Here is a 25,478-nt window from a genome sequence, read left to right as displayed (position 1 = left end):
CCTCCCAATTTCTGGCTGTCTCTACCTAATAAAGAGAATAAAAATTATTTTAAAGAATAAAAAAGATGTATATATGAAAATCTTCATAGACAGTTTGGGAGGTGGTGAAGGGGCTATAGTGTTGGATTTATTTATTTATTTATTTTTGTACCAGAGCACTGCTCAGCTCTAGCTTATGGTGGTGTGGTGGATTGAACCTGAGACCTGAGAGCCTCAGGCATGAAAGTCTGTTTGCATAACCATTATGCTGTCTCCTCTGCCCTAGAGTGTTGGATTTAAAAGCATGAGGTCTTAGGTTCGACCCCTGGTATCATGTGTCACATGTGCCAGAATGATGATACCCTGGTGTTCTCTCTCTCTTTCGCCTCTACAGTTAACACTGGGGCTCATTAACAGCACTATGAATCCACTGCTCCTGGTGGCCATTTTTTTTTTTTGTCCATTTTACTGAATAAGACAGAGAGAAATTGAGAGGGGTGGGGAAGATAGAGAGGGAGAAAAAGACAGATACCTGCAGACCTGCTTCACAGCTTGTGAAGCGACCCCCTCCTGCAGGTGGGAAGCCAGGGGCTCAAATTTGGATCCTTGTGTGGGTTCTTGTACTTCTTACTATGTGTGCTAAACCAGTTCACCACCATCCAGTCCTCATTTCTTTTTCTCTCCCTCTCTTTCTCTCCATCTGACGTGTGTGTGTGTGTGTGTGTGTGTGTGTGTATGTGTGCGCATGTGTGCACGCTACAAGTCGTTCAGAAGGATTAATTCTACCTACTCAGATTTATGGAGAGTCCCTGACAACCACGTGGGAGGAAAGATCATCCCAGGGGACCACAGTGGGAAATGATTACACAGGTTCTGAGAAATCAGAGCTGTGTCTAATGATCTCCTCAGAAGGAGAGTGGGACTTTGCAGCCTAAGCCCTTTCGCCTCTCATCTCAGGCAGGGTAAAGAGCCTGCCCTAGAAAAACTGTTTATATTTTACTCACACCTGGTGACCCTCGGGTCTAAAAAATGCAACAAGTAAACGATAGCAAAGCCTCCCTGGCCCCAGCTTGTATCCCCCAAATCAGCCAGACCTCTAACTTGTTTAACTGGCTTCCCCCCTTTTTCCTTTCCTTTTCTTTTTCCTTCTTTTCTTTTTATCTCTCTTTTTTAATTTTAAATTTTGTTTATTATTGGATAGAGACAGAGAGAAATTGAGAGGGGAGAAGAAGATTGAGAGGGAGAGAGACAGAGAGACACCTACAGCCCTTCTTCACCACTCATGAAGCTTTCCCCCTGCAGGTGGGGACCAGGGGGTTGAACCTTGGTCCTTGCACACTGTAGTGTGAGTGATTTAATCAGGTGTGCCACTGCCTGGCCCATTCTTTTCGTCTTTCTTTTTATGTAACACCAAGAAATGGACTAAAGGCCTCGAACAAGCATGAAACCACTGAGTGGACTCCCCGGTCGTATATATATATGGGGGGGGGCAGGAACGATAGACAACAAAGCACCATCCACAGAATGAGCCCTCTGGTGTGGTTCAAGGTGCCAGGGATCTAAACCATGGCCTTCTTATTTCTTTTTAAATATTTTAATATTTATTTATTCCCTTTTGTTGCTCTTGTTCTTTTATTGTTGTAGTTATTATTGTTGTTGGATGGGATAGAGAGAAATGGAGAGAGGAGGGGAAGACAGAGAGGGGGAGAGAAAGACAGACACCTGCAGACCTGCTTCACCGCCTGTGAAGTGACTTCCCTGCTGGTGGGGAGCCAGGGGCTCGAACTGGGATCCTTATGCAGGTCCTTGCGCTTGGCTCCATGTGCGCTTAACCTGCTGCGCTACCGTCCGACTCCCTCCATGGCCTTCTTATAAAGCAGCCTTCTTCCAGCTATCTCCCGGCCTCAAATTAGCCTTTTTTTTTTTTCTTTTAATATGTACACATAAAACATACAGTTCTTTTACTTAGCCTTAATGTTGGAGACAGATCCAGAAGTGTATAAACAGAGTCTTTTCAGGAGTCAGGTGGTAGCGCAGTGGGTTAAGCACATGTGGCACAAAGTGCAGGGACTGGCATAAGCATTCGGTTTGAACTCCCGGCTCCCCATGTATAGGGGAGTCGCTTCACAGGCAGTGAAGCAGGTCTGCAGGTGTCTATCTTTCTGTCCCGCCCCCCCCCGTCTCCCCCTCCTTTCTTCATTTCTCTCTGTCCTATCTAACAACAACGACATCAATAATAACTACAACAATAAAAAACAAGGGCAACAAAAGGGAATAAATAAATAAATATTAAAAAAATAGTCTCCTCCCAGAGGTTGGGAGACAGTTCCTCAGTAAAGCACGCAATTTACCAGATACAAGGTTCAGGGTTCAAGCCCTGGATCACCATATGTGGGCACCTATAGGGAAAGGAAGCCTCACAAGTAGTGGAGACAGTGCTGTGGTATCTCTCACTCTCCCCTTCTCTGTCTCTCAGTATCTCTCTCTTTTGTCCAGAGCACTGCTCAGCTCTGGCTTATGGTGGTACGGGGGATTGAACCTGGGACTTTGGAGCCTCAGGCATGGGAGTCTCTTTGCGGAACCATTATGCTATATACCCCTCTCAGCCTCAATAAAAGGAAAGGACCCACTAGAAACTATAAAATCATGCAGGGGTGGAGCCCCAGTGATAAGCCTAGGGGCATGGGCACACACACGCACACACACACATACACACCACCTCCTTCTTTGAAGAACTTCTCAGCACCCCATAATGGGTTTATATCATGTGGCAGGCTGGGGGTATGTGCTACTAGTCAGTCTCCACTAATGGACACTTAGATTATTTCTGAACTTTTGCTTTTACAGGCCCACAGTTTTTTTTTTCTTTTTATCCAAACGATTGAGATCTGATATATTTTAGAATCCAGATGTAGATGACAGGATAGATAAGTAGATAGGTATTAGAAAGGCAATTCAGTGCATATTCCATATACTATGAAACACTCTAGTAGGATCTACTGCCATGCCCCATAATCAAACACATGAATATCTCCATACATTAGCAATAATATGTATGCCATTTAATAATGTATGAATAATATTTCCATACATTAATAATACGTATGACAGGTGGAATAGTGACGATAAATGCTTTGTCTGGTTTTTATGCCAAGTAGATCTGTATCAGTCTAATGAAGAAAAAGAAAAACAAAACTTCTTGTTTTCAAAACTTTTGGGGGTGTCAGAATCTCTGGAGAGGCTTTGTGGTACTATACAAAGAATGTTGCCATGAACAATTCTGGACACATAATTTTGTAAGCTTACAAGTAGATCCATAAGATCCATTTCCAGCAGTGGAGATGCTGGCTCACAAGCTCTGTTCATCCGTGGTCTTTGTAGATTTGGCTAGGATAACAGCCATTGCTCTTCCTTACCTGTGAGCAGCTGTTCTTTATGGTTCAAACTTCACTCTCCTGCTTGTCTGTTAACTTCCAAGCAGTGAAAATCCTTTCTCCCTCCCTCTCTGCCCACACCTATACTAAGAGCCTCTGGTCTCAGGAACAGTAGCCGGGAGACCCAGATGCAAGCAGCATTGCTGTCAGAGACTACCGGGCAGTGCCCTCCTGCAGCTCTGACCCTGAGCAAGTTACATAGCTAGCGTTAGCGTGAGCTTCTGTTTCCTGCCTCCACCCACAGACCCTCCTGGCTTGCCCATCAAAGGATGCTCTTCTCTCCAACCTCAGCCCCAGGGTCTGGGCTTTGCCCTCTCCCCCACTGGAAGAAGAGTCCAGGCCAACAGGAAGAAAGATCCACAGGCTTTTTTAATGGTGTGATGGCTACTTCCCTTCTGAGACCCCAGCTAGTCATGACAGCGGCTGCCCGGGTGTTGGGGTGGGGGTGGAGAGGTGCAGAGTGGGCAGAGGCCATGCAGTGTCTGGGGAGAGCTGGGGAGGGTGTTACATTCTGTGTGGCATGTAAACATTCTTCAGTGGCTTGGGGCAGGGGGTCGCTGACTCTCTGTCCCTTGCCCCACGCCCACCGGGGCTGGTCCCCAGAAATTAGAAGATACAACAAGCCAGGCCCTTGTGAGGAAGAGGAACAAGAGGAGAAGGAAGAGGAGGAGGGTCAAGGTGTGGGCCATGGCGACCTGGGCCATGGTCGCTCTCAAACTCATTTCTTGTGCAGTGTGTCTGGGGAACCACTGACACTGGCTATCTTGATGGGGAAGTGCTGGAGGGTGCAGTGATAGTGGAGGAGCTCAGGGCCAGGAGAGTCTGCTGGATGGGGGTGGGTGCTCTAGAGGAAGGAGGCTGCTGCCTGGGGGTGGGGGCAACCAGGAGTCTCCTCTGCTCTGGATTCTTCCTGAAGGGAGGAACACAGTCAATTCCCTAGCTCTCCCCCATACCCTTACCTGGATGACATTCAATGACGCAGAGGCCTGAGGTCATTTAAGAGCTCTAGGGAGGCCTGGAGTCCCAAGGACAGACTGGGTTTGGAGTCTCTGCCCAGCTCCAGTGCTGGGTGAAGTTGGGGTATGGGGTGGGCCTGGGGCTCTTATCTTCCCAACACTGAACTAAGGTGTTGTTAGTCCTGGGCAGCGTGAGACTGGGGCCCTACATTCACGGTTCCGGTTGGTGGCAAGGAGCAAGCCCAGGACTTGGACACCAGGGGTCATGCCCTGGTCCCCACCTGGCACAAGCTGATTGTCATTCAGAGAAGCTCCTGGTGGGTGGGAGCAGCCCCTCCTCCGCCCCCTTTGCTGGCCCCAGAGGGCAGTAGTGGGCCTTAGGAGGGCCTCGGTTGACAAGGAGGGCTCTCTCTTGATGGGTTTCCTGAGTGTTCTGGGAGCTTCTGCATCAATGTGGGGTGGAACTTATAGGCCATCCACCATGGAGTCCTCCCCCAGGCTACAGAGAAGTCCCCAACTTGGCATGGAGGCAGCTGCCCAAGCCTACTGACTCTCCATGAGAGGCTCTGGCTGGCACAGGGCTGCTCCTGGCACCAGCTTCCTGGTGGGTATCCTTCTGGGCAACAGTGGCTGGGTGCTACTAGTCTCTGGGGCCTACTGGGGTCTTTCCTTCTCTCCCCTTAGATACTTTATCGTGCTCTCTGTGACTCAGGGAAGAAACGAGGGGCCAGGCCAGTGAACAGAGCCCACAGGTGCCAAGGATGATGGTGACCTGCTGGGGCAGAGCCCAGCAGAGCAGGACAGCTCTCTCTCCCAGGGCCAGTGTACCACCTGGCCTGTGTGTATGTGAGCAGCCAAAGCTCAGGACCAGGGAGGATGAGCTCTGCAGGCTCCAGGGCCTGGAGGAGACTCCACACTCACTCCTGGAGCAGCACGCCCTCTCCCTGGCAAGGATAGCTCAGCTGCATGGGTTGGGGTCAGGGTCAGAGGGGTGGATGGAAGGGTAAGCCTGAGGAGGGAGAACTCCTGCTAAAGCCATCTTGCATGGTACCATCTGGACGTTCCGGCCGTGGGTTCAAGGGTCAGCTGGTTGTCTGTTTGCTTGTGTTTGCTCTGTCTGCCTCACAGGTTGATATGACTCAGTCCACTCCCTACAGCCGGGAGGACTGGGCGGTGATCTGACCAGAGCTGAAACTCCAAGGTCCCAACACAGAGATAACAGCCAGCCATTTGCCACCTCTGACTCAGGAGACGGGAAGGTGGTTGAAATCCGCAGTTGGCAGGACTGAGATTAGATGGCAAGAAGGAAATCCTGACAGCCAGGGGTCCTGAGCATTAGAACAGGGGTAAAGAGGGGGTGGGAGTTGTCAAACCTTTTTTAAAGGCCCCTTCCAATTTCCCACTGGGAAGCACTCTCCCAGAAAGACAGTCCCACTCACTCTGTTCCCACTGAGGTCTCACTTAAATTTCAGGGGGATAACCAGATCTTTGCACCCTAGAGGTACAGGGGAGCCCTCCTTCCCCAGGAATCACCTGCCTACTGCCTCCCACAGGGAGTCCAGGCAGCAGCTGACTGTGGAGGCCAGGCCTGTCCCCTCACACCTGAGTAGACCAATGACCCTTGGGGAGGGGGCTCCCTCCTCTGCTCAAGCCGGGCAGCAGAGAAACCGCTTCTCTGGCCACCACAGGCCCCAGCAGAGGTCTGGTAGGAGCCCAGGGTGAGGCTGCAGCTTGTGGCATCTGCGGAGGCCTTTCGGAAAAGGAGGGGCTTTGGCTGGCAGAGGGTGGGGGCAGGCGGAAGCGGAGCTCCCTGGGGGACCCGGAGAGCAGCAGAGGCCTGCAGGATGAGCGGGCATCGCCGCGCCGCAGGGAGTCCTAGCTGCACAGTGGCTCAGCCTCCCTCGGGCTGGGGGCCGGGAGCCGGGGGCCAGGGACCGGGGAACCGGGCGTGGCAGCCCGCCGGGAGGGCGCTGGGGGCGGGAGAGGCGGGAGCGGGGAGCAGGGCGCCGCCCCGCGGTGGGCCGGGCGGGGGCGCGTCCTCGGCGCGAAGCTGGGGCTGCGGGGGGCGCGCGTCAGGCGCCTAAGGCTGTGCTGGGAGCTGCTCCAGAGTGGCCGGCGGCGGGTGGGGGGCCGTGGGGAGGGTGGGGGGCCGCGGAGAGCCGTGCGCTTCATTATCTGGCCCCGGCCCGGCCCTCCGCGCCCCCCGCCCGGCCTTTGGTTGCTGCGCGCTGAGTCTGGAGTTTCCCTCTGGGTCCTTTCTTGGCGCCGCCCGGGGAGGGGGTGGCCTCAGCCTGGACCCGGGTCTGCGGAGCGCCGCGGGGTGGGGGTCCGCCCGGCCGGGCCTGGTGCGACGGGGAGGGGCTCTCCTTGCGGGACAGCGACTGGCTCCGCCGGGAGGCGCTGGCGGTGGCGGCGGCGGTGGCAGCGGGGAGGCCGGGGCTGCGGGGGGCTGAGGGCTTGGGGCCGCCTTGAGAGCGCCCCGGACCTGGGCCGCGGCCGGTGGGCTGTTTGGGGCGAAGGTCTGCAGCCACGGCGGGCCCCGGGGGCTTCTGCAGTTGGAGCCTGCGGCAGAGGGGAGAAAGCAGAGAAGGGCGCGCAGAAACAAAAGAGCTTTTCAGGGGCAGGGATATATAGCATAATGGTTATGCAAACAGACTCTCATGCTTGGCAGAGGCTCCAAAGTCCCAGGTTCAACCCCCCCCGCACCACCATAAACCAGAGCTCAGCAATGCTCTGGTAAATAATAGTAAGACAAAAGAGCTTTTCAGAAAATCTCCTAGGTAGCCCTGGATCCTCCACCCTAAGAGTTCGAGGAGGCATGGCACCCAAATGGTAAACGGAGAACCAGATCTATCCTCAAGGGCAAGGCTCATGCATTGCTACAGGATCTTTAAACTTCCCACGGAAGGGTTGGGTGGTGGCTCACCTGGTAGAGTGCACACCATGCATGAGAACCGGGGTTGAAGGCCCCAGTGGTGTTGCAAGTGTCTCTCCTTATCTCTGCTTCTTTCCATCTCTCTCTTAATCACACACACACACACACACACACACACACACACACACACACACACACACACACACAGAAAGACAACCTGGGATGTGAAATGGATAAGGCCTTGGACTCTAGCATGAGGTCCCATATTCAGTCCCCAATATTGCAGTTACCAGAGCAATGTTCTGCTTCTCTGTCTCTCTTCCTATCTCTAGATAAACATTTTTAAAAAGAAGAAAAGGGGGAGCCAGGTGGTGGCGCAGCGGGTTAAGCGCACATGACGGAAAGCACACTGTCCAGCATCAGGATCCCCATTTGAGTCCCCGGCTCCCCACCTGCAGGGGGTTCGCTTCACAGGCAGTGAAGCAGGTCTGCAGGTGTCTGTCTTTCTCTCTGTCTTCTCTTTCTCTCTCCATTTCTCTCTGTCCTATCCAACAATGATGTCAATAACAACAATAATAACTACAACAATAAAAAACAAGGACAACAAAAGGGAATAAAATTAATTTTTTTTTTAAAGTGTGGTCCGGGAGGTGGTGCAGTCAATAAAGCTTTGGATTCACAAGTATGAGGTGCAGAGTTCAATCCCTGGCAACACATGTACCAGAGTGATGGCTGGTTCTTTGTCTCTCTCCTCCTATCTTTCTCATTAATAAATAAATAAATTATTTTAAAAAAAAAGAAAGAAGAGAAAAGGAAGTAAAGAAAAACAATGAAGTTTTTAAGTCCTGAAAGCACTAAGCTGCATAAATAATCCTGATGAATAAATAAATAAAATCCCCCTGGATAACCATGATTAGGCTAATACGAGTAATGTTTTCTCCCAGCTACACAAAGTTCTGGGTTTTATCCTTTGGCTTCACAGGCCCAGAGGCTGTGTGGGGATCCCATGGCTTTGACTTGCCTTTCCCAAACCTGGCCTCCCTTGCGTCCCTGAGCTGGTACTCTCTTGAACCCAGGGACCTGGCTGACACCTGAATGAAGTAGCCAAGGGTCCTCCCTGAGTAATCATGGCCCCTGACTTTGGCTCTGTACTGGCAGAGGCTTTCCAAGGTCACCCTCCTTCCACCCCAGGGCTGGCTGAGGGCTCTCACCTGCTGGTGATGGCTGTGTCAGATGTCCCGGCCTCAGTGTGGGGTCTGCTGGGGGTCTGCTGGGCCGAGGCTGGCATGGGTGTGGACATGCGGATATTGATGGGGCGGGGGATCCGGCTCCGAGTAGCCATTGCCCGCTCCCCCTTCCTGGGCACAGAGGGTTCAGAGGCAGGCGTGTCCTCCTCAGAGCCCGTGCCCGACAGTGTCTCGGAGGCCCGGCGCTGCTCCTCACTGGAGGAGGACGAGGCCCCAGAGGCCAGCCGCAGCAGCAGGCGGCCCTGCCTCTTCTCCATCACCAGCCGAGCCAGGTCCTGCTGTGGCCGAGCCCTCTTGCTCCATCTCTCCTTGGCTGACAGGGAGCCCGAGGGCTCTGAGCCGGTGTCCTCCTCAGAGAGCAGGATAGGGATACGGCTCCTGGGCTGGGGGCCTGGCAGGGCAGGGTGGCTGATGGAGACAGTGGGGGCCAGTTTTTCAGAGCCAAGCTCCAGAGGGGATGCTGGCGCTGGCTCTTCGGCAAGGGCTTGGCCATTGGGCAGTGAGTCTACAGCCACCTCCAAGGGGGCATCTGCAGGGGCCCTGGACAGGGCACAGCTCTCCACCTTAGCCCCATGCCTCTCTGGTTGGGCAATGCCATTCTCTAGGGGCAAAGGGGCACCCTCCTCCATCGCCCCTCCATAAGAGGGCACCTCCAGCCCCAGCTCACCCCCTGAGTCTAGATCCTCAGGCTGAGAGACTTGTCCCCCAGAAGACATGACATTGAGGTGGGTTTTCTCGGCAATGTGCACAAAGGTCCTCTCGACTTTGGTGAAAGGTGAGGAGGTGACTGCCACTCCCCCAGCTCCTGTGGCCACTGACCCCGCCCCTGGCCCTGCTCCTGACCCAAGGGGTTTGGCCTCAGACTTGAGGACTGAAGACAGGGTGCCCGGCTCAGACACATCCAGCTGGCTGCCAGTTGGCTGAGGCCGCTCTTGCTGAGGCGTCAGGGCAGCCAGGGTGCCCAGGTCGGGGTCAGGGGCTAGGTCAGCAGTGGCTGGCGACTTCTTCATGTCACCAGGGGAGACAAGCACCAGCGTTTTGGAACCCTCCTCAGGCTCCAGGTCCCCTTCAGCCATGGATGCCCGGCCCCGGGACTCTTTCTGATCGTCGGCCAGCAGTGTGGACGGGGCACCCTCTTGGCTCCTGTCAGTGCTCCTCTCACTCCCCTCACTGCTAGAGCCACTCCTTGGCCCCAACACCTCCCCAAGAGCCACCACCTCCTCTTCCTCCTCCTCCTCTTCCTCTTCTTCCTCTTCCTCATCTTCCTCTTCTTCCTCCTCCTCTTCTTCCTCTTCTTCCTCTTCCTCTTCTTCCTCCTTTCCATTAGCTTGAGACTGAACTGGAGCCAGTGGGGCCTGGGGGGTGGTGAGCAGCATGTGCGAGAAGCCCACCCTCCGGACCCTGTTGAGCAACCGAGCCCGCTCGCGGTAATCAGAGAGGTCTTTCTTGAAGTCCTGGTAGGGCAGGCTCAGAGGCACAGCTCGTGGGAACCCATTCACCTCAAATGGAGGCACCACGGAGAATACCTGCAAAGGGGCACACACAGGGACCCACTGAGGTCACTCCCCACTTCTGGGCCTGAGAAGGCCCCAGCTACACCCACACTAGGAGACCCACCAGCCCTGGCATGTCCACTGGAATGTGGGCTCAGTAAGGGGAGCTGCTAGGTTTGCCTGGCTCACGGCTCCTGGCCCAGGGCCTAGAACATCCCTGGAACCCAGTGAGTGCTAAAGACACCTCTGATAAATGACTGTGTCTGTCTTCCAGGACCCCTAAAATCCAGGTCCTGATCCTGGCAGTTTTTCCATCTCCCTGTCTTCCATTCCCTTATCTACTCCTCCCTGCCTAGGGTTGCATACTCTAAAACCAGAGGCAACCCAACTCCAATCAATGGAAGAAGATGACAACCATGAAACTTCATAGCTACCATTTAAGTCAACCCTCCCTTTTGCAGATGAGAAAACTGGGTGGGAGCAGCAAGTGTCTGAGTTGGTCTTAACTCCTCACCTGCATGGTTCTTCCGTAGTCAGGGAGCTCCCTCCCAGGTCTACCAGCACCCCCAGGGAACAGGCTGACCTCCAACCCTTCATGTGCAGGCTTGGCCCTGGAGCTCGAGCCCTGTTCCCCCTGTCCCATCATCCAGGAATTTCCCAGGCCTCAACTCATGTTTTCAGTCCATGCCACTGTCAGGAATTCACAGGTAGGCTATGAATGGCAGGTCTTGTTTTGTTTTGTTTTCACACCATTCTATTTTTCCATTCAAACTTTTGTGATGATTCCTTGACAACACCATGATAGCTTTTGGTTTTCCAGGTTCCAGGCATGGCCTTCCTTAACATTTTTCCTTCCAGACTAGAAAAGCCTGGTACTTTATCAGAACCTCAGCTACTGCTTCTCCTCCAACTCCACACACATCAATCCACACACAGTGCCAGGTACCCACAATGCACAGGGTCCACCAAGGCCAACACAGCACAGCTCTGTTCTGGGAGGAAGGCTGGGTAAGCTTCCAAAGACACTGGGAATCTGTCTCCTAAACACAGCCCATCCATGCCAGAAGTCCTGGAAATATCCTGACCTCTCCAGCACCTACAGATGCCATCTGGACTTCCAGGGAGTCCTGCCAAGTCTCTATCTTAAACATCTGTCTGCAGTCCCAGTTCCATCCACACAGACCCAGTGTTTCTCCTTCTCTCTCAAGCCAACACAGCTCATCCACCCTCTCTGCAGGATCCATCCTTTCTGCAGCTTCCTGAAACTTAAATCTGACTGTTTCTTTCTTTTCTTTTCTCTTTTTTCCTTTTCTTTCTTCCTTTTCTTTTTGCCTCCAGGGTTATCTCTGGGGCTCAGTGCCTGCACTATGAATCTACTGCTCCTGGAGTTAATTTTCCCATTTTCTTGCCCTTGTTGTTCATCGTTGCTGTTATTATTATTATTGTTATTGCTGTCATTGTTGTTGGATAAGACAGAGATAAATGGAGAGAGGAGGGGAAGACAGAGAGGAGGAGAGAAAGATAGACACCTGCAGACCTGCTTCACCGCTTGTGAAGCGACTCTCTTACAAGTGGGAAGCCCGGGGCTCGAACCAGGATCCTTACATGGTCCTTGCGCTTTGCGCCACCTGTGCTTAACCCACTGTGCTACTACTGCCCAGTACCGCCTGGCCCCCTCTGTTTTTCTCTGCTTCCAACCTGCAGAATCAGACAGTGGCACCCAGCTCTTGAAGTCTGTTCCAGACCATGGCCTACAAAAAAACCTGCATTTCATGAGGTGGCTCCTATACTCTGATCCCTACCTTCAACTCCAGTCTTTCTTATTCTTTCTTTCTTGTAAGATTTTATTTATTTATTTATTTATTTATGAGAAAGATAGGAGGAGAGAGCAAAAGAACCAGACATCACTCTGGAACACGTGCTGCTGGGGATCAAACTTAGGGCTTCATGCTTGAGAGTTCAGTGCTTTATCTTGGATCACTAAAACTTTTTAAAAAATATTTATTCATTTATTTATTCCCTTTTGTTGCCCTTGTTGTTTTCTTGTTGTAGTTATTGTTGTTGTTATTGATGTTGTTGTTGGATAGGACAGAGAGAAATGGAGAAAGGAGGGGAAGACAGAGAGGGGGAGAGAAAGATAGATACCTGTAGACCTGCTTCACTGCCTGTCAGGCAACCCCCTGCAGGTGGGGAGCCGGAGTCTCAAACCAGGATCCTTACGCAGGTCCTTATGCTTCGCGCCGTGTGCTCTTAGCCCATTGCGCTACCGCCCGACTCCCCACTAAAACTTTTAAAAATTATTTTAATTATCTTTATTTATTGATTTGGCAGAGACAGCCAGAAAGTGAGAGGGTAAGGAGAGATAGAATGGGAGAGAGACAGAGAGACACCTGTAGCTCAGCTTCAACACTAGAAAAGCTTTCCACCTACAGGTGGGGACTGGGGGCTCAAACCCAGGTCCTTGGCACATTGTAACATGTGCATTGAACCAGGTGCATCACCATCCGGCCCCATGATTTCTGAATGCAACACACACCTCAGACTTCTAGGTCTTTCTCTGAGCAACTTTCTCTTCCTGTGAGTGCCTCTCATCCCCTCCATTCACAAGAGACAGTCTTTCCCTGAGATTAGCTCCAAGAACTGGATAATGTACTGCTTTGTCATATGTGTATGCTGAGAAAGACTTTATCATGTGAATAGAGGGGTGAGAGGACTCACAGGACCTGGATGGATCCCAGTGTATTCTGAGCCAAGTGGGGGGACTTCCTTAGAGCTTTGTCCTTTCCACATACAGGCCAGAAGCCTCCAGGAATGTTCTTGTTCTGTCACTCTATTCATTCATTCATTCATTCATTCACTCATTCATTCAGCAAACATCAAGCCAGGACTCTGTTCTAGGACTTTTGTTTGGTCCTTTCTCCTTGTCCAGAGAGGATGACTGGACAGAGATGGAGGGCAATGGCGTGCGATTCCAGGTGGTGGGGACCATGGGAAGTACTAGTACTGAGAACCAGGGCCTAGTAGACAGACCCAGAGCATAATACAGAGCATATCCGTCTCCCTGCCAGCACACAGTTCATGACCCCACCCCCACCCCCAGCACCAGATCTGTCCCACCTAGCAAGGACACACTGCAGCACACCAGTCTGGTCTTTGCTGGCAGACCCTGTCTGCTTTCCCTGTGCCATTTCTGACACTTGGAGCATCTCTGTTAGAGCCATATTTCCCTCTCTGTGCTGCCCAGCTAGGCCCTGGGAGAACCCCATCCACAGCATGGCCACTCTGCTGACAGTACTCACGCTAGATCATCATAGCTGAAGCTTTGATCTCAATGCCTTTCTTTCTACTACATGGGCAGGGGTGAGTTTGGGGGTGCAGGGCGGGGAGACTCAAGCATCAGTCATAATTTCAGACTGGGATGCCAGGCCTGAGAGAGGCAACTGCATGGCCAAGTTGCAAGGGAAGTGACCAGGAATGGCGCAGGACACACAACTCTCCCCATGGCCTCACTGGCTTCCCACCCTCCAATGTGGGGAAACCTGAAACTCTCTGCCCTTTGGCAGGAAGTGCTGTGAATCTCAGAGAGTAGGGATAGCTTTGACTTAAAAATCAGTCACTGCTGAGGCTACTGGACCTGGGGCTGCTGGGTTTCTGCTTCCAAGTACTTGTATCCACCCACCTTGCTGGGGTGTCAAATGGAGGCTGAAGGTCCTCCTTCCTCAGAGTGGGAGCATTTACCTATCTGCTCACTCACTCTCACTCGTGCTCATTCACTCAGCCAGCTATCACTAGGCAGCCTTTGTGTGCCTAGCCTTGTAGACCTGCACACCAGAGGAGGGGACAGCAGTGACCGTCTCCAGCCTAGCTCAGAGGGAAGCGGCCAGGTTGGAAAGCCATGGCCTGGGGAACTGTCTCCCCTCCTCCCAGGTCAACGACTCTCTGGGATTTCAATGTGCTTCTGTGATTCTCAACCTGGTTTGACAAAGCGTTATCTGGGGAGCAGGGTGCTTTTTAAATTAAAATATGTATTAAGAGCAAATTGGGGGTGGGGGAAAACACTACTGCATCACCTTGGCACATACAGGACCTCAAATTTCTTTCTTTCTTTTTTAATTTTATTATTTTTTAAAATTTATTTTCCCTTTTGTTGCCCTTGTTGTTTTTTTATTGTTGTAGTAGTTATTATTGATTTTGTTGTTGGATAGGACAGAGAAAAATGGAGAGAGGAGGGGAAGACAGAGAGGGGGAGAGAAAGCTAGACACCCGCAGACCTGCTTCACCGCCTGTGAAGCGACTCCCCTGCAGGTGGGGAGCTGGGGGCTCAAACTGGGATCTTCACACCGGTCCTTGTGCTTTGTACTACGTGTCCATAACATGCTGTGCTAACGCCCGACTCCCAGGACCTCAAATTTCTAATTCTAGTACTTTAGCCACTGCACCATCTCCCAGGCCATGGAGTGTTTGTTTCTTGGGATTTTTTTTTTTTTGTTGTGGTTGTCCTTGTTGTTCTTTTTATTGTTGTAGTTATTATTGTGGTTGTTACCGATGTCATCGTTGTTGGACAGGACAGAGAGAAATGGAGAGAGGAGGGGAAGACAGAGGGGGAGAGAAAGACACCTGCAGACCTGCTTTACCGCCTGTGAAGCGACTCCCCTGCAGGTGAGGAGCCAGGGGCTCGAACAGGGGTCCTTACGCCAGTCCTTGCGCTTTGCGCCACGTGCCCTTAACCCGCTGTGCTACCGCCTGACTCCCTGTTTCTTGGTTTTTTAAAAAATATTTATTTACTTTTTGTTGCCCTTGTTGTTTTTATTGTTGTTGTAGTTATTGTTGTTATTGACGTCATAGTTGTTAGATAGGACAGAGAGAAATGGAGAGAGGAGGGGAAGACCGAGAGGGGGAGAGAAAGATAGACACCTGCAGACCTGCTTCACCGCCTGTGAAGTGACTCCCCTGCAGGTGGGGAGCTGGGGGCTTGAACCTCACGCTGGTCCTTGAGCTTTGCGCGACGTGCGCTTAACCCACTGTGCTACAGCCGACTCCCTTTTTGTGTTGCTTTAATATGAGGATGAGGAAGATGACACAGTGGTAAAGTGCCTGCTGTGCATGCTTGAGGCTCTGGGTTTGATTCACACCACCACGAGAACAATGAAGAGATCTATTCCTCTCCAAAAAAAAACCAAAAAAACTATTCTTCCGGGAGTCAGGCGGTGGAGCAGCGGGTTAAGCGCACATGGCACAAAGTGCAAGGGCCCGGCTTAAGGATCCTGGTTCGAGCCCCGGCTCCCCACCTGCAGGGGGGTTGCTTCACAGGCTGTGAAGAAGGTCTGCAGGTATCTATCTTTCTCTCCCCCTCTCTGTCTTCCCCTCCTCTCTCCATTTCTCTCTGTCCTATTCAACAATGATGACATCAACAACAATAATAACTACAACAATAAAACAACAGGGGCAACAAAAGGGAATAAATAAATATAAAAAAACCTATTCTTTCCACCCCACCCTAAAACTTTGCTCAACTCTGGTTTATGGTGGTGCTGGGGGTTGAACCTGGGACTTAGGGGAGTCTCTGGCATGAAACTCTTTTGCATAATCATTATGCTATCTCCTCAGTCCCCCTTCCCCAATTCTTTTTAACGGGGTAGCTCAGTTGTAGAGATTATACATGAGCCTGACTCTGGGATTGATGTCTGACGCCACATCAAAAGTCAGAACCCTGAGTCCTCCCTCCAGAGTCTGTAAGTCAGAGATGAAGCCCAGACATGTGTCTGTGTTAAAGCTCTCTGGTGTGTGGTCCAGGAGGTGGCACAATGGATGAAGCATCAGACTCTCAAGAATGAGGTCCTGAGTTCAATCCCCGGCAGCATATGTACCAGAGTGATGCCTGGTTCTTTCTCTCTCTTCCTATGTTTCTCATTAATAAATAAATAAAATCTTTAAAAAAAAAGGCTTTCTGGTGATTCTAACAGAGCTTGGTGAGAGGCAGATGCAACCAGGTAAAATCCCATTGGATCTAAGACCCAGAGACAGAGACTCTCAGAGACAGAGAGAATCTAGACCTGTGACCTCCTTGGCTCAGTCCACTAGGAAGGGAGGAGAGGTGGGTAACAAGACTGATCGTCCCCCACCTCCAACAGAACTGCTACCAACACTCAGAATGTCACTGCATGCACATGGGATGCACAGAGTGGCCTCCTTTCTGCCTAGACCCTGATCAGACCCAGACACTAGTGCTACACATCAGTTCACAGGTCTACGGTCCAAAGTAGGGGGGGCTGTTGAATGATGCAAGCAAGAGATTGAGCAGTGGCAACCACCTTCCCCCATGGGGAGAGTGCTGTACATCTCATAGCAGTTGCCCTTCTTTTTTCCTCCTCCCTCAGCAGCCATCCCAGAACCCCTCCCTCAGCCCTGAAAAGTACAAACAAGTCTGTTCCCAGGCAGAAAATTGGAAATAGGAAATTGAGTATGTAGCTTCCCCCACCCACTGTTGCCTTCCCCCAGACACTTCTTGGCCTTATTTCATCGATCTGAAAATGCCTGCTCAAGCCACTCTGCCAAGTCAGGAGCCCCCCCTCTGCTTCCCCACCCCACACCCCAAGTGCCACAAACCTAGACACCCCAGCCCAAAACTGTAATCTAGGTGGGAGGTGGCTGCTTACAGTAGTTTGTGGCCTTTGTATCTGTGCCCCTAAGGCATCCCTGTGTACCCCAGACCAGGTTACTGACAATACGGGGGTGGGGGCAGTTGAAATGCTGGGTGAGGGAGATGTCAGAAATGCAGTTTGTAGCTTGCCCTCAGACTTGTTCTACATACACTTTTGTACATATCAAGAAAAGTGCTTTCCTCTCTCTCTCTCTCTTGCTTTTTTTTTTTTTTTTAAGATGTCTTTATTAATGATAGGAGAGAGGAAAGAGGGAGAGAACCAGAGCATCACTCTGGTACCTGTGATGGAACTTGGGACCTCATGCTTGAAAATCCAGAGCTCTAGCCACTGTAGTGCCCTGCCATCAAGCCTGTCAGAGGACAGACTCCCAGCAGTTTCAGAGGTCTCCTCCACTCCTTTAATTTACTACTCTCTCAACCAGCACTGTAATACGCACAACACACACATACGTACACTCACCCACACCTGTGCAGTCCATGCTCCACTGAGCTCCCTTTACAAACCTCCCCCCTCCACCAGTAGGGGAGGTAGAGGAATGCCAAGGCTACCCCAGCTACTCTGTCCTAGCAGAGGGCCAGGAGAAGACTCTGGCATCCTGCCTTGTACCTCTATCCTGATTTCAAGAGTCTGCTCTATACACAACTGGCCAGTGCCTTTCCCCCCACCTCCAACCCCAAGCACACTGGCAGCTTGGATTCAGAGACCTGGCGTCTACATCGGCCCAAGCCCCTCCTCCGGATGAAACCAGACCAAAACTCCCTGGACTCTCATCCCCTCCCCTCTGTCCGGGTCTTAGCCACAGGCAGAGATGGAGGTGGGGCTGGATCCACGGATGTGAATTTGCCCCCACTCCCCATCCCCACTGCTACCCCCAGTCCCGGAGTCAGCAACCCAACTAGGCCCTGCGCTCTGCTGCATTGGGCTCTGTCCAGGGTGGAGGTGAGGGGGGCGATGAAAGAAAACAGGCGGAAGCGCATGTTCCTGGAAGGCGTCTTTAATCAGGATTTGGTAGTACACAAGCTCTCCGGATTGTCTGCATTAACATACAGGGACTGAAAAAGGCACAAGATCCCTCGCACAGCGCCACCTGGCGGCGGGGCGCTCCCACCCTGCCCAGGCGCGGCCGTGTGCGCTGGGTGCGTGTCCGTGTCCACCTCCCTCCGTGGCGGCGCCGCGCGCGTCGGTTTCAAGTGTTGGATTTGTACAGTACTCGCAGTCTAGGGGCAGGGGCTCAGTGCATGCTTTTTACCCAGCCCGGTCCCCCCCCCCACGCCACTATGTACACTGAGGACGCATGGGGGGGGGTGGGGGGTGGGGAGGGAGAAGAGAAGGAAGAAGAAAAAAAGCGTCTCATCTCGGTGTATGCGGTTTTGAGTTTTCGTGCATGCTTACGCTGGCCGGGGTGGGGGATAGTGCAAGCTTATAATACAGTATTATTGCAGTACAAAAGGGGGGGGGCTTGGGAATAAACCGATCGGGACATACGGGAGGGTCTTCTTGCCTTCTCTTTCTATCCCTCGCTCCCCACCACAATTAGGAGGCGACTCAGCGCTGGGAACGGGGGATCCGCGGGTTCCCTCCCCGAGCGAAGGGGTTCAGCTGGGGGCCGGGCTGAGCCCTCCCCCCTCCGTCCTACCAGTCCCACCTCTGGGGGGGGAGTGGAGCAGGAGCCAGTCCCTCTCAATACTGTCAGCTCCCCAGCCCCAGGACACCCCCCTCCCCGGAAGACCCTCCTCGCGAGAGAGAGGGGTCAACGGAGCAAGTGCAAAGGAAGCAGATGTTGGTCCCTGAGTTTTATTTGGGGGGGGGGGGTTGGAGCAGGAAGAGAGAGAGAAGGGGCTGGGAGCGGCTGTGTGTGGGGGGACTCCTGGGGCCCTCAGTGGTGCAACAGAGTGAGGGCAGAGGGCACAGGCGCGGGGCAAAAGGGGCGCACTGGGTGGCTCCCCCCCAACCCTGGGCTCTTTGGCGTCCAATTGCAAGGCCAGTTATTGGGGGGAGTCACGGGGAGGGGAGAACAGCCCTGGGGGGGGTGAGGTAACTGGAGTCAGGGGTAGGTGAGGGGGTGGGGGGTTAGAGTCTGGAGAACTGGCCAGCTACGTACCCCCTCGGACCCCTCCTCTGCAGCCCCTGCCCTGCCCTGGAAGCACAAAAGGGAGACACCCCCCTTTAGTCCTCGCCCCAGTCCAGTGAGCCAGCGGAGGAGGAAGCGAACACAGAACTGAGCGCGGAGGCGGTGGGGTGGGGGCGCTAACCCAAACTTAGGACTTAAGCAGCAGGCAGCTCAGCGGGGGCGGGGATCCCGGGGTTCAAGTTGTGTGTGTTTGGGAGGCGGGCGGTGCCCCTTTCACACCGCGTAGCAGCTAGTTTAAAAGACGGAACGGAACGTACATTCGTAGTGCGACGGCCGCTAGGGGTGTGTGTGTGTGGGGGGGACAGTGGATACTGGTGGCTGGGAAGGGGGGATCCCGTTACAGTTCGAAACCTTCCAGAGGTGTGGAGGGGAGAGGCGCGAGTCTGCTGTCCGGAGAGTGTGTGAGGGATGAGTGCAGCTACGCAGTGGGTGTGTCTGTTGGGGGTGGGGTGGGCGTGGCCTGGTGAACCCCCATGCCCCACCCCCCACCCCCAAAGTCAGTGCAGGTTAGTGGGAGCAGGGTTAAGTGGTGGGGCTGAAGGAGAGATCTGGAAAGGTCCCCATAGTCCATTGCTCCCCCCTCCTTCCCAATCTGGGGCTCCCTGACAGGAAGCTCAATGGGGGGGGAGGGGGAGGATTTACTGGGGATATTTGAGGGGTGTGGTCTCAGGTGGGAGCCTCTCCCTTAGGAGAAAGATGCTTTAAAAATCTCAGAGGCTGATTTCAGCCCTGGAGGCACCTCTGTGCCTCATAGGAATGAAGGAGACTTTGGGGACATGCCCCCTCAACATTGGAAGAGTGATTTTCCATGGATGGGTTGATCCCTGCCTTTTCAGTTATGGAGTTTGGGGTAGGGTGGGTGCTTACATTCTCAAGTACTAAACCATCCCAAGGACTCTGGGACTGCAGCAACCTCTGCCTCTTACAGCCAAAGGCACCCTCCCCTGGGCACCTAAGACAGATACACAGACACACTGACTCCATTTCTGCCCGCCCGGCCTGGGCAACCCCAGCTCCCCACACCATGGCCTGGGCAGACAGCACAACCCTCACCAGAAAAAGGAGCCTAGGCAGAGCAGAGGAGGAGTAAAGGAGGGTCCTGGGACCCTGCAGAGAGAGGACTCTTGGCTTTTCCTGGGATTAGAGGCACCCCCCCTCCCCCCTTGGTTGGGAGGAAGCAGGGTTAATGTGCCAGCATGGCTCAGAGGTGCAATCCCCCTCCCAATACAGGCCAGGGTATGCTCACTTTCCCCAAAACTGGGAATGCCAAGGACATTGCCTGGCTGGGGGGGGGTTAGTGTTCAGGATGAGTTCTGAGAGGTTACTGCTGCCCTGGGTGTGAGGGGGTGTCTGTGACTGAGAACTAGAGGTTTTTGTTTGTTTGTTTGTTTTTCACCAGCCCAGGGTCCTGTCCACAGAGAAAATATTGTTCCTACAGGGAGGAGCCCAATTACCACAAACATCTCCCACTGGTCCACTTGCAACTTCAGACACACATCATGCATCCCTGACATGAACACAGCATGTGATCCACATCCCCACTGGTCACTAGCTGTCTCCTCTAAGAAACCCACCTGCTTTGAGTTCCTGGAGAGGAAAATTGCCACCCCCACCCCCCATATACTGCACCCTTAGAGGTGAGGTGCAGAATCTTTGGGCTCACATAGGCTGTAAGCTGAATTCTGAGACTCTGCCCATGAACACCCTGTTCCTTCACAGGGTGCCTTTTCTTTAAAAAGTTGTTTTTTCTAAAAAGCAGGTGTCAGTAATTTTAAATGGAAGGTTTCACATAAAAACTGGAAGACAGTGGCCTAGGAGGTAGCACAGTGGATAAAGTGTTGGCCTCTCAAACATGAGGTTCTTAGTTCAGTCCCCAGCACTGCAAGTGTCAGAGTGATGCTCTGATGTTTCTGTCCCCTCTTTGATTAATTAATCTTAAAAAATTGGAAGATGGGGGAGTCAGGCGGTAGTGCAGTGGTTTCACAAAGCGCAAGGACCGGCATAAGGATCCCAGTTCGAGTCCCTGGCTTCCTACCTGCAGGGGGTTTGCTTCACAAGTAGTGAAGCAGGTCTGCAGGTGTCTATTTTTCTCTCCTCCTCTCTGTCTTCCCCTCCTCTGTCCATTTCTCTCTCTGTCATATCTAACAATGATGACATCAATAATAATAATAACTACAACAATGAAAAACAACAAGGGCAACAAAAGGGAAAATAAATAAATATACATTTTTTAAATCTTAATAAAAATAAAAATGATTCCTTGTTAAATTGTATCAGAAATACATATTTAAAAAAATTGGAAGATGGGGCCATAGCTGGCTGAGCAGTGGGTGGTAGGGAAGGTCCCTTGCTTACCTGACACCAGTTGGTGTCCCTCTGCTCAAAGTCTCGTGATCAGTGTCCTGTCCATCACCCCTGCCAGGGGACCTCACCAATTCAGTGTTCCATCCCATTTTCTCGTCTAACTCTCACTCTACCCACCTAATCTCAGAGCTGCTCTGAGATATCTGGGCCCATGTAGGGTTAAGAGACTGGGGTCTGTGGTCCAGAGGTGGCGCAGTGGATAAAGCATTGGATTCTCAACCATGAGATCCCAAGTTCAATCCCCTGCAGCACATGTACCAGAGTGATGTCTGGTTCTTTCTCTCTCTCCTATCATTTTCATTAGTAAATAAATAAAGTGTAACTAAGTGGTTATATATTAAAAGAGAGAGAGAGAGAGAGGGAGAGAGAGAGAGACTGAGGTCTAGGGAGTCGGGCTGTAGAGCAGCAGTTAAGTGCACGTGGCGCAAAGCACAAGGACCGACATAAGGATCCTGGTTTGAGCCCCTGGCTCCCCACCTGCAGGGGAGTCGCTTCACAGGCGGTGAAGCAGGTCTGCAGGTGTCTTTCTCTCCCCCTGTCTTCCCCTCCTCTCTCCATTTCTCTGTCCTATCCAACAACGACAACAACAATAACAACAGCAAAAATGAAAACAAGGGCAACAAAAGGGAAAATAAATAAATACAATAATTTTTTTAAAATATATAAAAAAAGAGACTGAGGTCTCTGCAGAGTCAGGATCCAGCTATTTACCCCCACCTCAAAACTCTAGAGTGGCCCACACCAGGTCACCATGTCATGCCAAGGGGAGACTCGAGGAAAAGGGAGGGTGAACCAGAAAAGACTGGCCGAGATGGACATACAGACTAACATACTTCCAGACATCTATCAGACAAGACCTCAGTTATTTGGCATTGTTGGCTTTTTAGTATGCTTTTTATAAATTAAATACTCTGATCAGCCTATTAACTGTAGCTAACACTAGGATCTACCTCACAGGCAATTATGAGGCTGATAGGAGTTAATTTTGTAATGGGCTAGGGTAATTATCTGACATGTAAGGGGCACCAGGTTCCAGTGACTAACAGTGCCTGCTGACCAAAATAAATAACAATTAATTGGAAGCCACCACTATCAGGTGTGACTTGGAAGGACACAAACACCAATTCCCAAGCACAGCAGAGAATGTTGCCTCTTTACAAAGCTGGCCCAGGGGGAGACTGCTTTCCCCCAGTCCAGCACTACTTCTTGAAACATTCTGACCTCCTTCGCAGTAAAACCATGTGGCCAAGAAGAGTCTGACAAAGCACTGGTTCACAAGTCTGAAACCTAGAGTCAAGAGACTGAGCACCAGACCACACTGGGCTTTGCAGACTTGATCCAATAGATGCGGTTTTCAAAGTCAAAGCCACACTCGAAAGACAGTCACTTTATCAAGTAGCTGGGAAATCACTCAACTGGTAGAGCACAGGAAGTACATGCCTGAAGCTCAGTACCACAGGTGCCCCCAGTGTAGTGCTGTGGATTCTCTCTCTCATGTCAAACTGTCTCAAATGAAGTACCGACTGACGAAAGAGCTCACTTGACTAGTGCACTGCTTTGCCATGTGTGTAAACCTGGTTCAAGCCCAGTCCCTGCTGCTCTGAAGGATATATATCAGTGCTGTGGTTTCTTTCACTATCTGCCTTTCTGGATCCCTGTCTCTATCAGAGATAAACAAGCAAATAAATAAACTTCTAGAAAAATAACATTATGAAGATCACCTACTAGCTCAGAGCTTTATGGCTTATAATCATTCCTTCACCATAGAGAGTATACAAAAAGGTGTCCCTCCACGGATAAACTGTTCTTAATTGTGATCTTACTTTAAAGGACATACCTTCTCCCACAGGTATCAGGTGTGTGTGTGTGTGTGTGTGTGTGTGTGAGAGAGAGAGAGAGAGAGAGAGAATTTAGTCACCTTCAGCATGCATGACAGAATTCCCCACCTCCAAACAGTAATATGCATTTAGTGCTACAGTGAAATTGAAGCTAGTGCCATCATCTCTGATAAATAGCAAGGCACTTGGGGATCTTAGAGTACCTCAGGGTTCTGGTCCCTGACTGGCTGCTGTGTTCAGATTCCCATGGTGGAACTCTCTGGAAGGGAATGCCGGATAACAGAGTGCTTGACTTCATTTAACCCGGAAACCCATGGCCCTTCCCTAATGCTGCCTGCTCTGGGAGTGACAGGTGGACACAGTTCCCTTCATTCCTCCCCTGCCATGAGCTGAAGAGGATGGGAAAAGGGCCTGGGGGCACAGAGAGAGGGGGGAGGGGGCAGTGCTGGAAGGTGGGGAGTGGGGCTACTCTTCGCCCCACCCCCTTACCTTTGTGCTTTGTGTTTTCTGTCCCTTCTCTAAGGGTCTACCCTGAACCCTCTCAACCTTCCGTCAAGGTCACTCAAAACAGCCCAGCAGGCAATAGAGACCTCAACTTGGATCGGTTAAAAAAAAAAAAAAGGGCAGCCAGGATGAGGCAGGAGTCTGAGGCCTAGAACCTAACAATGGCTTTCGTTGCTGTTTGGGGAAGGTTCTCTGAGTCTAGACATTCTCAAAAAGAGATTTAGGTGGTCCGGGAGGTGGCGCAGTGAATAAAGGATTAGCCTCTCAAGCATGAGGTCCTGAGTTTGATCCCTAGCAGCACATGTACCAGAGTGATGTCTGGTTCTTTCTCTTTCTCTTTCTATCGTTCTCATAAATAAATAAATAAATAAATAAATAAAATATTTTTTAAAAAGAGAGAGATTTAGGGGCCAAGGACATAGCACAGCACTTTACACAAAAGACTGTCACGCCTGAAACTTTTGAGTTTCCTAGGTTCAATCCCAGGCACCACCATAAGCCAGAGCTGAGCAGAGCTCTGGCAAATAAATGAATAAGAGATTTTGGAGAAAGGAGTGTAGTGGGTATAGGTTTTGCTCATGTGAACGAGTCATACCATAAAGCAAAGTGTCCATCAGGACAGTTCAGTTCCAGGGCACCAGCTACCCACTTACGACACCCCCAGGCTAAACCAAGGCCTCAGAGACCTCTCCTCTCCTTCAAGAGAGACAACTGAGGAGCTGAAGGGCATTGAGTTGGGAGGGAAACAGAGGTCAAGGGCAAAGGAGGATAGAGAGAGGAGCCAGGAGGAGAACAGGTAGCTAAGAAACTTCCATTGAGCACACAGGTGTCTTTCTAACTCCCCAGCACGCACCTGAGCTCCCACACAGGGCTGTAGCTATGCACCACTTCAAGGGGTGCCATTCACCTCAGGATCTGTGTAGCTGGCACTCTCCAGGGCTGTGCAGTGCACAGCATGGGCACGCATTCATAGCAGCCCTGCCATGTGCACAAAGGCTCACACAGGGCCACACTCATACTCACAGGTGTCCGAGCATATGAGCACACAAATGCAACCTCACTGCCATGCACTCTCTGCAGACCTTCAGGCCTCCTCCCTCCCACCATGGGCACTGCCCTGTTACACAGAGGAACAGAAATCCTGCTTGATCTTTGAGGGCAGGAATGGAGAAAAGGAAACTTGAGGGGTCCCTGGAGTAACAGGCTGGGGCAGAAAAGTGGATGGAAAGGACATAAGCATTTGGCCACCCCCTCCCCTGAATCTGCAGCTCCCTGGATGTTCAGCCTGGGGGGTTCAGTGGTTTGGCAGGAGTGGGGGGGCAGTTGCCTCATCCTTCACCCCTATCCTCTCTGCTGCAACTGCTCCCAGGGCCAATCTCCCCAACCCTAGGCTCTAGTTTGCAGACACCCCCTGTGCCCATGGAGCTAGGCCAAGCAACCCACACCCAGTGGTGGATGGCACATATGCCAGGAGGAGAGGGAGCCTCAGACGCCTGGACTCTGTGACATGGGCAAGGCTTACTGCCATCAGGCTGCTTCTCTCCCTGCTCTCACCCCCATTTCACTAAAAGATGAGACACTCCCCGAGGAAAACCCAAAACCTGCTGACCAGGCTGCCATCTTGCACCTAGGGCCCTACACTTTGCCCCACTTAGAGGTACCGAGAGGGTCCCAGTGGCCTGACTTCAGCTCCAGAGGTGGACCCAGCCAGCCATACCAAGAAATCACAGATTAAACAGAGCTAGACCTGTGCCAGACCTTCCACCTCCCCCACCCAGAGTGCCTGGGCTCGGGGATGCCTTGGCTTCCACTGGACTCTGGACCCTCTGGGGCCTCTGGCCCAGTGCCTCCCGTCTGTCCCTGAAGCAGCACCGCCAGCCCCACCCCCTGCACCGTTTGACTGGCACCGAGCAAAGGGAGATGATGGGGGTTGGGGGGATTACAGTACCTTGGGGCAACAGTTATGGGGGGTGGCATATTGCATGACAGGGTGGG

General features: G+C 52.0%; 1 protein-coding gene across 1 annotated transcript in view; it reads right to left on the bottom strand.

Moving 5' to 3' along the window:
• Positions 1-3,764: 3,764 nt before the first annotated feature.
• TTBK1 (tau tubulin kinase 1) overlaps positions 3,765-25,478 on the bottom strand; it is a 57,279-nt gene continuing 35,565 nt past the window's right edge. Inside the window, exons 14-15 of the mRNA XM_007530428.3 lie at positions 8,456-10,017; positions 3,765-6,931 (exon numbers count right to left, since the gene is read on the bottom strand). Of these exons, the coding sequence (XP_007530490.1) occupies positions 6,541-6,931; positions 8,456-10,017 (1,953 nt within the window). The 3' untranslated portion in view covers positions 3,765-6,540. The remainder of the gene's footprint in view (positions 6,932-8,455; positions 10,018-25,478) is intronic.

The sequence above is a fragment of the Erinaceus europaeus genome, chromosome 4 (genome assembly GCF_950295315.1).
Source record: "Erinaceus europaeus chromosome 4, mEriEur2.1, whole genome shotgun sequence".
Classification (NCBI taxonomy): Eukaryota; Metazoa; Chordata; class Mammalia; order Eulipotyphla; family Erinaceidae; genus Erinaceus; species Erinaceus europaeus.
Note: the sequence above shows the minus strand (reverse complement) of the source record. Positions and strands in the feature narration are given on the sequence as shown.